Source organism: Dipteris shenzhenensis, chromosome 14 (assembly GCF_047967505.1).
Source record: "Dipteris shenzhenensis isolate YYH24624 ecotype China chromosome 14, Dip_SZ_1.0, whole genome shotgun sequence".
Classification (NCBI taxonomy): domain Eukaryota; kingdom Viridiplantae; phylum Streptophyta; class Polypodiopsida; order Gleicheniales; family Dipteridaceae; genus Dipteris; species Dipteris shenzhenensis.
In genome coordinates, this window is record NC_141609.1 from 34,826,116 (window position 1) to 34,838,984 (window position 12,869).

Here is a 12,869-nt window from a genome sequence, read left to right on the forward strand (position 1 = left end):
TGGTGGTCTGTGGAGGCAGAGGACCGGCTTTTCAGCTATCCAAATCGGTACGACAGGGATGCCCACTTGCACCTTAACCTTTCCTTTTCGTAGCGGAGGCTATGGGATACTTTATGCAGGCTACCAGTCATGGCACTTTGGGCCTCCATCTGCCTATTTGGCAGGAGCAGGAGCTTCTGGACACTGAGTTTGCTGACGACACGGCACTGACAGTCAGAGGAGATGCATATAGTCTTGCTACTGCTGCGGATTCAATTGACAAGTTCTGCCTAGCCTCAGGAGGACTTGTCAATTGGAATAAATCAAAAGGCATCTGGACAGGAGCTCAGCAGGATACCCCAGCATGGGGAGGAGACAGAGGCTTTGTATGGATTCCTAGAGGCACCTCCACGAGATATCTAGGCTTTCAGGTTGGTATTGAGGTGTCCCCGACGCAACAGTTTGCCCCAGTTCTTGAGAGCATCCGTAGAAAGCTAGCCTACTGGAGCACGGCTAGACTTTCTTTGGCCGGAAGAGCGCTGGTACTCAACTAGGTTCTACTAGCGACTATGTGGTACGTTGCGTCATGTTGGTGCTTTCATGCTGACTCGATCCATCAGGTGAGGAGATTGCTCCGGAACTTCCTGTGGAGTGGTGGTGATGGTTCTAAGGACACTAGGGCCAGGGTTTCATGGGATACTATCATTTTACCCACCTCGTAGGGAGGACTTGAGATGCAGAGCAGAGCCCTTTTAGTCAAACTTCTTATTAGAGGTTTGACTCCTGGAGATCAGCCGTGGAAGCAGTTCCTACTGCATGGGATTCACCAGTGCACCCCCAGAGCAACAGGCCAGTGGTGGGCAGGTAGAGTCAGTTGGATCTTCCTGACGGACCAGCATTCTCAGCCTTCCTCACCACTTGTGAAAAGGCTTATTCAGATATAAGATCTTTTTCCGACAACACCTCATCAGAGCAATTCCCTCCTCCAGAGAGGAAATTGCCCGACAGCCACTATATCACAACCCCCTGGTTTGGTATCAGGGATCTTCCCCTGGTACAAAACTTAGGACTCCCTTGGCCAGATGGCATGCTCAGGGGGTTGTGACAGTCAGAGATTGGTTCAGGGGAGGTGTGGAGATGTCAGAGGAGGAGATCAGAGATAGACACGAGCCACTTGGACAAATTGCTGCCACCAGATTACTGATCATGAGAGCTATTCCTCAGGGGTGGAGGGATATGCTTACAGATCCAGCCTATGTTCATCCCATCTCTACTTGGTCAGGTTGTTTTAGTGAGGATGGGCTATGCATTGGAGTTCGTTTAGGACCGGCACCGTTTACTTATTTTGAGACGAACTCCTTCCAGGTTGACCATTGCAGAGGATCCTAGATGGAGACTTTGGATCTTTCAGGGTCAACCTCTTGCCGAGCTCGACTGGGACCCAGGTGAGTGGGCGTGGCCTGCTCCGGTGCCAAGCGCTCGTCCTCTTTCCTTTTCCAGTACTCGACGAGGGCAGGTTACAGGCTTCAGTAGGGAGACTCTCATCACCTACCATCTGCCTCACAGCATTGGCACGCACAGGGACTCACTGCAGAGCTCTTGCTAAGCTACTGGACTCACTTTTGGGGCATCAGTAGAGCTAGGAAAGTCTCCTACTTCCTTTGGCTCACTATTCATAGGGGTATACCTGTGGGTACTTGGCTTCATCAGATGGGTAGACCCTCCTTGTGTATGCGTTGTCAGCTTGCAGAGGAATCTAGTAAGCACTGTTTATGGAGCTGCCCCAGCTCTAGAGTGGTTTGGACAAGTATCTTCAGGATGTTCTCATATGTTACATCCGAGTCCTTTCTGATGACATGGGGCGCTGCCCTTTGGGGGAGAGGATTTGGAGCCTTTGCCCTCTTTGAGTCAGAGCCAGGAGACCACGGTTTCTCCATGCAGTGTCGTCAGAGACGGGGTCCCACAGATGTTAGCATCATGGAGCCGCAGGACTTACTTTTGGTACCAGTACCAACTCAAGATTCCAGGCCTATTTCACTTGCAGGGTCAGCCTGGGAGGTGATTTCTAGTATTACCCTATGGCGGATATGGTGTTCACGATGTTCTTTTGTCCTTGGGGGCCATTTATGCACGGAGGCTGACACCCTTGCTTCCATTTGGGCGGAGATTATCTTCACTCTCAGGAGTCAGTGGGAGCGGTGTACAAGCACCTCTTTGGCAGCTCGTGGGAGACTTTTATCCTTCATGAGGACATGGGACTGCTCATTATTTTTTCATTTGACCCCTTTTGGGATGTCGTGGCATTTTAGACCACCACCATGGCTTTTTTGCCACATTGTTGAGGCTAGGGATAGAGTACTTTCTCTCCCACCTGTTGTATGATTCGTTTTGAATGGAATATATCACTTTTTCACTTTAAAAAATACAATCCAAGTAAATTTTACACTGTTAGTGGTGTCTCCAAAAGACTGGAAAACACCTACACATATCCACACCTGGCAATGGTAGTGCCAAGGTCAAACTTACGTCTAACTAACGTCGGAAAGATGAAAAGATAACTCAAAACATACAAAGAACTGAGATAACTGTGTATACATTAGAAATGTTACTAATGGTTTGTATTCCAATAGATCACAACAACCACCCTCATACAGGAGATGACGATCAGCTTTAACATCATCTGACCTAAATCGGGTAACAATCGGAAACAGAAATAGTTCAAAACATGATGTGGTGGATAAGGCCACTGCTACTTGGACAGTCATAACTGTCCCTACATTTACAAAACTATCCACTACTCACTAATGTAACTTCCCTTTACTAGGACCCTCCTTGGGTGAAGTCCACGTGGGTGGAGAGGTCACCCTCAACACCTGGCACCCCCGGTGGTAAAACTTTTTGCAAAAAGTGAAAGACCCAAACCCTTCCTGAAAATAGTCCATTAGGTGGACCTTGATAGTATGTGTTGAGTTTAGATCGATTATTGCTGCCTTGGCAACAAGTGGGTCTGCTTCCTCTATGTCTTCCCTGTAGCGTCATTCACCTCTGGTTCCTCCTCCATTTTTGTCTCTGCCTCTTCAAAATCTGCAGTAGGGGCTGAGGCCTGGTTGGGAGTAGCTATGAATTCTGCATTCTGATATTTTTCATTTTGAAAAGTTGCATTCTTTGCAGACAACTGCGTGCAGTGGCCTTGCTCTGTTTCCTCTGGCTTCCCAGGCTTTGTTGTCAGCTCAAAAATTTATGTGTTAGCATCCAATGGCATCTGATTCTGTTTAGCAGTCTGTGCTGCAGCTTTGAGGGTTTCCAATTCTTGTGCCATAATCTCATAGGCGTAAGCAACAGATGCAAATGCCTCATAAGGTCGCTGTGCAATAACAAACAAGCGTTTCTTAAGATTGGACCACAGGTCCTGAGATGTTTTGACTAGCTGTATCTTCATATCTGTGAGGTTAGAGGAACTTAAGAAAATACCATCAACTTCCTCTACCATTTCCCTGAGTTTCGGGTCAACCCCTTCTAGCTCTGCCTTCATTTCATCCAACCAAGTCGTGACAGTAGGTAAGTATTCTTTTTGGACTCTCACCTGGGCAGTGAGTTTGGAGACTTGCTTCTCCTGCATGGTTCTGTACTGTGCATATTCTCTCTTGACCTCCACGAGCTCCAACTATGTGGCATGTAGCTTTTTCTACATGTCGGCCTACTTCAGCATGTATTCATGGCCAGCCTTCTTGTCTTCTGTTAATTCTTGTACTTGCTGCCTCAGCTGCAGCTGAATTGTCCTCTATTCATCAACATAGTTCTATAAAACTCTTAGTGCATTTTCTAGTTCTCCGCTGGCCTGTACTCCTTCTATAGTCGGAACCTTCTGCTTCTGTGTTGGTGATGTCGGCAGGTCGGCCATGCTGTGAACAGAGGAGAATTGTTCAAAAGAGCTCCTAAAAGGTGTTGTCAGTAGAATGCTAGCAATGTTATCCTCCGGTTTGCTCCAGCTCTCTGGCTTTTGAAGCACAGACTTCGACCGAAGATTTAACTTGATCTTCTTGGAAGATTTCTGCTCAGCTAGTGAGGCTAGAAACTCTTCCCCTACAAGAGGCATATCCCACACTCGTTCCGCCAGGGATTGGCCGTAGACCGCTATAGTGGCTTCCTCTAATGAGTATTGGGCATCTTGCAGAACCTGCATCATGTCTCTCTTTGCCTTGTCCTCCTCGGGTCTTTTCTCCTGCTTTGCTTTCGTGCGCTTTCACTGTAGTGTTGGACTATCTCCAGGCCCTTTGCATTCATTTGACTAGCAAATTCGAATAAGGCTGCGATGAACGACCCAATCTTTGAATGAGCATTGGAGGCGCTCAAGTCTTTTTTGGCAATTTCGCTCATCAGTCGAGAGTGTAGGAGATGAGCCCATGAAATCTTGGTCCCCTTCTCAACTGCACTGAGGGTAGCATAGGAATCTCTACTCATAGTGTTAGTCTTGACAAGCAACTGCATCCGTTTAAGATACCACACAAATTGATGTCATCTCCTCAAATCTTGGACATTGTTGATAAAAAAGTAGTTCTTTTGTGTCTTCGGGGCACCGAACTCCTTCTGCATGTCGAAGGCGACATCTTTTTTATAGACAACCTCCTCATTTATGATTGGAAGCTGAAAAACCTGTGCAATAATCTCAAGGGAAAGCATGATATTGCTAGTGAGCATACCTCTGCTACGTTGGAAACTTTCGTACTGTGTGAGCGCCTGCTGGAAAGCTTTCCATGATGCCCAATGTAGGCTTGCATACTGCAATAAGCCAATCTTTTCCAGCCATTTTTGATGCTTTGACAAATCCAATGACACCTTAAAATTGGCGAAGCTTGCTGTGAGCATCGGCTTTTTATGTGGTGGAAGAGGTGGTTCGTCATCTGATTCAGTCTCCTCCAGATCAAGGATGTCGATAATCGTCTCCGCGGCTAGGATTTGGCGTGGGCTTTTTCGAGCGGGTGTTACAGATCGCTTAGGAGCCATGGCTACATCAAGGAGCACTGTTGTGCTCAAGAGTTGGAGGTTGGGCTCGGGCTCTTCGGATGTGCTAGGAAATGTGAGGCGATGACCGCGTTTGGCGCCATATATAGAGGGGGCTCGTGGGAAAAGCTTCTGTCGATCTTGTGTTGCAATGGACGGTTCATCAGTGACGCATGCAACGTTTTCAGCATGTGTGAGGGATTGCTTATCAACTTGTGTTTAGCACTGCAGGATGTATTTGTGATGATGGAGTTCGTCGAGGAGAGGTCGCAGCTAATGTGGAGGTATGAGCCTTATCCGAGTAAACAGGCTTGTCGACAATGTCCTGATTCATACCGTGTACGTCCGTTGGCTGTCTTGTCGATACAAAAAATTGAGTACGCATGAGACAGATTCCCTTGTTGGAGCAGGGTCGGAGCGCTGTCGGAAAATCTTCAGTACATTGGAGCAGTGTTGGATGGCGAAAAAGTAGTCGAATCGGAGGCGGAGTGTTCTCTTCTGCGTGAAGTGAGCGAAAGCGGATTTCGGAGTCACATGTGAGTCGGAGGGGATGAGTGATGTCGCATGTGTCGGGTGGATCGGAGTCGGAGTCGTTCATCCACTTGCAGGTGCTTGTCGGAGTCGGAGTCGGATGTTTCCTCGTCAAACAGTTGTCGAATCGTCATTGGGGCCAGGCTCACCGCCGTGGGTTCTTCGTTTAAGTTTGGTGTACCTGCATCACTAATTGGATTGGGCTGGTATGGATTAGAGCTTACCTGGATTTTGTTGTAGATGATGAAAAAACATGTTTTATGTGTGTCTGTCAGACTGGTGTCGGGCTGCAGTCGGAGGCTGTTGAAGATAAGTTTGTCAATCTGAATAGCTGAAACATATATGTCATCTCTTTGTAGAGTTGTAGAGAGATTGTGTTTATCTTTGCTTGAGTGGGGTCAGGTCCAATATAAGGTTTGAGCCTGAAACCATTGACTGGTTTGTCAAATACGTTCCCATGTAGGTCAGCTAATTTGAAGGTACCTTGATCAAACACCTCAAGCACCTTGAAGGGACCATCATATTTGAGCTTGAACTTTCCTGGCATTTTTCCCAACTTTGTGTTAAACATTAACACTAAATCACATTTTTTAAACAATTTGAACTTTATGTTTCTATTTATCCATGCCCCTCTCCTTTTCTTAATTATATCAGCAGTATGTGAACTTGTGAGCCTATCCTCATCCAATTACTGAAGTTGTTCTAATCTTGCATTGATAGAATCTTCTGGGGATAATCTATTATCTATTGCCATTCTCAAGCTACCTACTAGAAATTCCATAGGTACTACCGCTTCACAACCATCCTAAAAGGTGTTAACCCAGTTGCAACTTTGTGTGCTGTTCTAAGTGCCCATAGTACTGAATCCAAGTGTTGATCCTAATCCTCAAGGTGATCAACAACTGTTCTTCTGTTTATTGGAGCTCTTAGCTTGCCCATTGGCTTGTGGGTAATAGGCTGTAGATTTTTTATGCAACATCATGTCCATTTTAGTCATCTTCCTAATAGTTTTGTTGAGGAAATATGTACCTCTGTCTGATACTATTTCAATAGGAACACCAAACCTAGTAACAATATTGTGATAAAGGAAATGTGCCACAGTTCTAGCTTTCCATGTTTTGAGTGCTACAGCTTCAACCCATTTTGTACAATAGTCAGTGGCACCCAAAATATATTGATTACCTAAAACCTTTGCTGGAGGTTTGATGGGTCCAATAAAATCTAGTCCCCATCTCTAAAAAGGTCCCAAGGGGAGAATTGGTTGATGGGGCATCCTATCACTGTCAAGTGGTCTATCATCTCTTTGACATGGCAAACATGCTTTGGCCCAATTATGAGCATCTTTTAAAGCTATAGGCCACCATAAACCAGCTTGCAAAATCTTCTTACCTGCAATGTCCGTAGAAAAGTGTCCTCCTACTGGTCCTCCATGGGCTTCAGCTAGGACAGCTTTCTACTCATGATCTTGGACACATCTTTTGATTACCTGGTCAATTCCTCTTCTATACAAAACAGCGGCAATGACTAGGAAAGGTTTGCTCTGTAAAACAAGTTTCTTTTTTTGATCCCTAGATAATGTTTCAGGGATCAAACCATCAGTAAGAAAGAATAGCATTTTATCATATCAATTTAGTGGTTCTTCAATTCTTACCATAAAAATGCCTGCATCAGGAAGTTTATCTGATATGCCTATTGAAGCTTCTGCTGATAGCAACCTGCTCACATAATCAGCAATGGCATTGTTGCTTTCCAGGCCTATGCATAATGCTATAGTCAAATTCCTACAACGAAAGCATCCATCTAGCCAATCTTCCTATTAATTGCAGTTTATTCACTACGTAAATGAGAGCTTGATGATCCACATGAAAATGCACCTTGTTGCCCAATAAATAATGTATGAATTTGTGCAATGCATAGATCATTCCAAGTGCTTCTCTTTCTGTTACTGCATAGTTTCTTTCATGCTTAGTAAGTACTACACCTACTGCTGCATCAGAAGCATCAACAAAAACCTCAAATGGAAGAGTCCAGTCAGGGGGGGTTGTAGTATAGGAGCTATCATCAACATTTTCTTCGGGATATTGAAAGCATATTGCTGTGCATCACCCCAGATGTATGGCTCTATTTCCCGTTTGAGTTTTGTGAGAGGATAGCAAATGTCAACAACGTATCTAAGAAATCTACAGTGCCATTTAATTTGGCCTATAAATCTTTGAAGCTGCTTGATGTTTTTGGGTAGTTTGGCATGTTGAATGGCTGACATTTTGTTTGGATCTATTTCCATTCGATCTTGTGAGATGATGCACCCTAGTAGAATTCCTATACTTAACAGCAAATGCAAATTTGGCTGGGTTTAAGCTTAAACCAACCATTCTACACTTGGTAAAGCATAAACTCAGGTGTTGTAGATGCACCACTTTTTTCCTAAATACTCAAAAATCATCAAGGAAAACTTTCATGAAAGATGTAAGATACTCAGCAAATACCTCCTAGATGTATTTTTAAAATGTTGGGGCAGCATTCTTAAGACCAAATGACATAACATTAGAAGCAAATACCCCCCATTCAGTGACAAATGTCGTCTTGTCTTTATCTTCAGGTGCCATTCTTATCTAGTTGTACCCACTGAAACCATCAAGAAAACTTTTCATAACCGGCTACACCATCTAGTGAAGAATCACAAAATGGTAGAGGAAAAAGTCAGTAATCGTGGCATCATTGAACTTTCTGTAGTCCACACATATTCTGAGTTTTCCATTCTTTTTGGGCACAATCACAATAGGTGAAAGCCATGTAACATGGGTGAGAGGATAAATAAAACCAACTCTCAACAGCTTGTCAATTTCCTCTTTAACTTGTTTTGCATAGTTGGGATTCATTCTGTACCTTCCCTGTATCACTGGCACATCATCTTGCTTTAAGTTGATTCTGTGTTGACAGAACTTTCATATCAGTATAATGTCAAGCAAAGACGTCCTTATACTCTGTCAATAAGTCTTTTAAAGCCATTTTGAAAGGTGGAGGGAGACCTATACTTACCAAAACTGTCTTGGGGTTGTGGGGGTCTCCAAGGTTCATCTCCTCCAAGTCATCTTGTCGGACTCTAGCACTTTTTTGCATATGCTCTTCAAATTGAGCTTCAGCTTCTAGGATGGCCTGTGCAGCTGATTTCTGAGTATCCTCATGTAGTGGGTCATCTGGTTGGGCATGATTGTCACTTGTGATGCTGGTGTTGATAGAATCTGCTTCCGACTGTTTTCCGACCGTGTTTGGTTCTACCGTGGTCGGCGGATGTAGGTCGGTAGGTCGGATAGCTCTATTTGTTGATTTGAGCATGTATACTGATCAATAATTTTGATTACATCAATTTCGAATATGGGGAAAACCGTAGGATTTCTCCTCAAGAAAATTTTCTCCTCATCTTCCTCAAATTCTGCTATCATATTAATGCCCTCTACTTGTAGTAACTGAGCTTGTTTTGGGAAACTTCTCCTAGAAGAGAGATTGATTTTAAACTTCTTTTTGCCTTTCTTGATCATAATTCTTTCTGATCCCCAGTCTTGTTTTACTTTGGCAACTCTTAACCATGGCCTCCCCAATAACATGGAATATGCACAATCTCTTTCCTCCAATCTCAGTACCATAAATGTCACTGTGAAGGAGAGTCCCATAATGGTAATTTCCTGTCCTCTTAGTATTCCAAGAGGTTGTATCCTCCTTTGGTCAGCCATTCTGACCTGAAATGGTGCTGGTGCAAGTTCATTGCAATAAAAAAATTTTAATAGATCCTTAGACAGGATGTTCATATTTTGGAATATATCTCTGGTTGGAAGAAGCTTGTACTCTTGTTTGTGTGTCTGGAACCTTGTTAAGTTGTTGTATGTTGCCATGCTGAAGTTGACTAGCTGTAGGTTGATGTCAGACGTTTTCTGTCGAAAGATTGTCGGACTATATTGGGAGTTGTCAGAGGTCGAGCTTAGCCTTACCCTTGTTTTGGAGTTGTGATCTCCGTGCTTCTGATGCTGCATTATTCTCAAGTATTTGCTGTAGAGCTTGATTTCTGACCTGTGCCTGATTGGGCTAGTTTATTGGCTTTGTTGTCATTCTTGGTGCATCTCCAAGGCCAGGCATGGACTTTGTACCTTTAGATCTGGTCACTGCCAGTGCTTAGATATTACCCTGACTTCTTTGATTTTGTTGATTGCAAACCTCATTTATAGGATCTAAGTACGCCTGGTGGTGCCACAGTATGTGCATGGTTGATCTTGGTTTTGTCCTTGTTGATTTTCCCAATTCTGTTGATTGGGTCTTCTTGGTTGTGGATTGTTGAATCTTTGTTGTCCTTGCCTACCTACTGCAATCTAATTAGCTGCCACGGGTGGGGCTTGGTTGTTTGAGTTTTTTACACGAGGAACTCTCTTGCATGCCATGCACTTTGCAAGGGTGCTAATGTGTCTCTCACGTATTTCACCATGAACCTTGGTCATGAACATGATTGTGCGGTAATTGTTGGGACCATCAAGGGCCCTATCTTGGAAATTGTAAAAATGTTTTTTTGGGTCTAGGGAAAGAGCAAATCACTTCATTAAATGTTGGGCCAAGATGGCTAGACATGAAGTCTCTTGAGGGGTTTGCTCGTGCTATGCCTTTGAAGGCCTTTTCCATGGCTGTTTCTATGCCTTCCGACTTGGCACTTTGTTGCATCTAAAGAGGAAAACCCACTATTACAAAGGCAGCAAGGCAGAGAGACTAGGGCATGGACACAAGACCACATCCCACTCTTAGACTGCTCATTGATGAGGCCAATGCAAGACATGAGAGTATTTATTATTGCCCTATGGATTTAAAAAAGTAATCAACAATGGCTTTACCTTCTAATCATGAGACTACAAGAGTACCAGAGACAGACTCCTAAACAAACACCTGCCCTCTGAAAATTAACCTGCTCATGCTTGTTACAATACTCTTACTTCAATTTTTAGCAATGTGCCTCCCATGTCTCACTGTTAAGCTTTTACTTTTAAGAAATTTACGGAATTTCCCATAAGTTTTTGCAAGAAAAAAATAGCATCAAGGAGAGTACCTTAGAGACGATTTCTGTTTTGTAGTCTATGACTCTATCAGCTCCAAGTTTTTTCAGCAGGGATGCCTTCTCTGCGCCTCCACAAGTGGCCACTACTTTGTTCCCAGCTATTTTTGCAAGCTGTAGAGGTCATGAATGATAACATAAGAAAGGTTGATGTACAAAGCCGACGTTGTCCCTATGCCATCAATCATACACATGCCACAAGTAGGCAAAGTTCTAACATAAAGAATAAGTACAACACAAAACATTGTCAAATAGTAAATGCCAAGAAACAGTAACCATAACTGAGCTCAATCAGAGAGCCTTAAAATATGCCTTGTCATGGCTTTCAATATTTGAAAATGATACTAATGTTTTTCCTTCCTTCTCCCCAACTATAAAACAAGCCTTCCCTTCTTTACCCTCAATTTTTTTCATTATTTTTCTTGGATTATACCTTTTGTGTATAAGTAAAGTAATCACATTACTACATTGAGTGATAAAAGACTCCTTAGCTGTACAAAGGCATGAAAATCTATGGAATTCAGAAGAAATGATTCCATATTTTGCCAAATCATAAATGTTTGAGTCAATGTGAGGCATTTTTATAATGTGTAAACCACTACATTCAAGTTGTTCATGCTTAACATATATATCAACCTCTAATCCTACGGTGGATTGAGAAAGTTTAAGATCTAAGAAACCACAAGAATCCCCTCTTGAAGTGCAGTTCAGTTCACAAGAGTCACGAGGATAGATTCCTTCTCCAAAAGCACAAGCGTCTTTGTACATGAAGTCTTGAAAGTCAGGAACATCTAGTATAAATAAATCATCTATAAAACCCCTAGCTTGGCTAAGCTTATGTAAAAATGATAGGGCAGGTATTGATAGAAATAAGACGTTGCACAAACTCAAATTCATAAGTGAAAAGATAAAAGTTTGCTAAAAAGACAGCACAATTAGTGCCCATGGGGATTCCTATAATTTGTTGAAACAAAGAACAACCTATTGTGATGTAAAGATTATCTAAAAGAAAATCTATCCAAGAGCAAACACCTTTGTGTATCTTTTCTTTTTAGAATCGATGTCATAATCTTTATTATTTAGCCAGAAAAGTTGAAACATAAAGTTGTTTTCTCAACTTTTAGCACTTTGCATCTATCTTTGTCAAATCTCAGCCTAGCTTTTTGATTCTAAACTTCAGATCTTCCAGCTCGATCTTTATGTAAAGCGTAGTAAAATCATAGGTTTGAAGGAGAATAGGAGACTCACATCTACCTCCTTTAATAAGTCCCTCCAAAGTTTCTGGACACTAGGCAACATGGCTTTGAAGCAGTAGCTTAGCCATTTACTCACAAGCTCACTCCCAACCTTGAGTGCTCCTTGCTTCCTTTATCCTCTTTTATCCTCTTCTTTCAAGCTGTTGTCCAATTATTTTCTTCCATTTTTCTATTCTGTTTGTCCCATCTTTTGTCTATCATCAATTGTTGTAGCACTTGTTCTTTAATTATCCTCTTCCTCTTCAACCTTGGCTGTCATACTTTAATTTTAGTAGAAGTTGGTGCCTACATAAAGTCTTTGACAAATAACCAGACTCCGAGATACAGGAATTTTAAACACTAAGCATGGCACAGCACACCACCCCATAAATGACCATTTTGAAAAGCATCCATCTTCAAAAACATAAGATGATCTCAAAAAATTCAGCCAGACCCTCCCCAAAGCAATATAAACTGACAATGTGACTGTCAGGAGCATGCAGCATTATTTAGAAGCAACTTCAACATCCCATATGAAGAGCTAACAGATGGCTTCCTCATTGCTTCCATATGAAGTAACTGATTGGACCCTCTGATTTATATGCAACATTGATAGTCTTATCACTCATCAAAGCCATTTAATATTTCTTGATCGATATAAACCCCCAAAAAGCACAAAACCTGCAACTCCACTCTCACACCTCAAATAGGGCAATCTCCTGTTGAGATTATGTGCAAACAATGCACTACTACAAATGCCCCAAACTTTTCCAATATGCTGTGATTTCTGCAAATTTTCACCAAATTTTACATGCACACTCAGCCCATGCATTATTGAAACAGCAAACTATTGTCACAGTCATAGTTGCAAGCAAATGTTTGCAAGGTCCAAATGTTTGCAGTTTGCAAATGTTTGCTTGCTGGTCCTGTTTGAAACAAACATGGGCACTTTACACAACTACAATATTTAATAGATGCAGTTAATATTTCAACTCCAGGATACTAAATTCAAACATCCTAATAAAAAAACACTA

General features: G+C 42.7%; 1 protein-coding gene across 1 annotated transcript in view; it reads right to left on the minus strand.

The window, feature by feature from the left end:
• Window positions 1-12,869, minus strand: part of NQR (ARP protein (REF)) — a 127,154-nt gene that overhangs the window by 56,073 nt on the left and 58,212 nt on the right. The window contains exon 14 of the mRNA XM_087385010.1: window positions 10,595-10,714. Coding sequence (XP_087241136.1) covers window positions 10,595-10,714 — 120 coding nt within the window. The remainder of the gene's footprint in view (window positions 1-10,594; window positions 10,715-12,869) is intronic.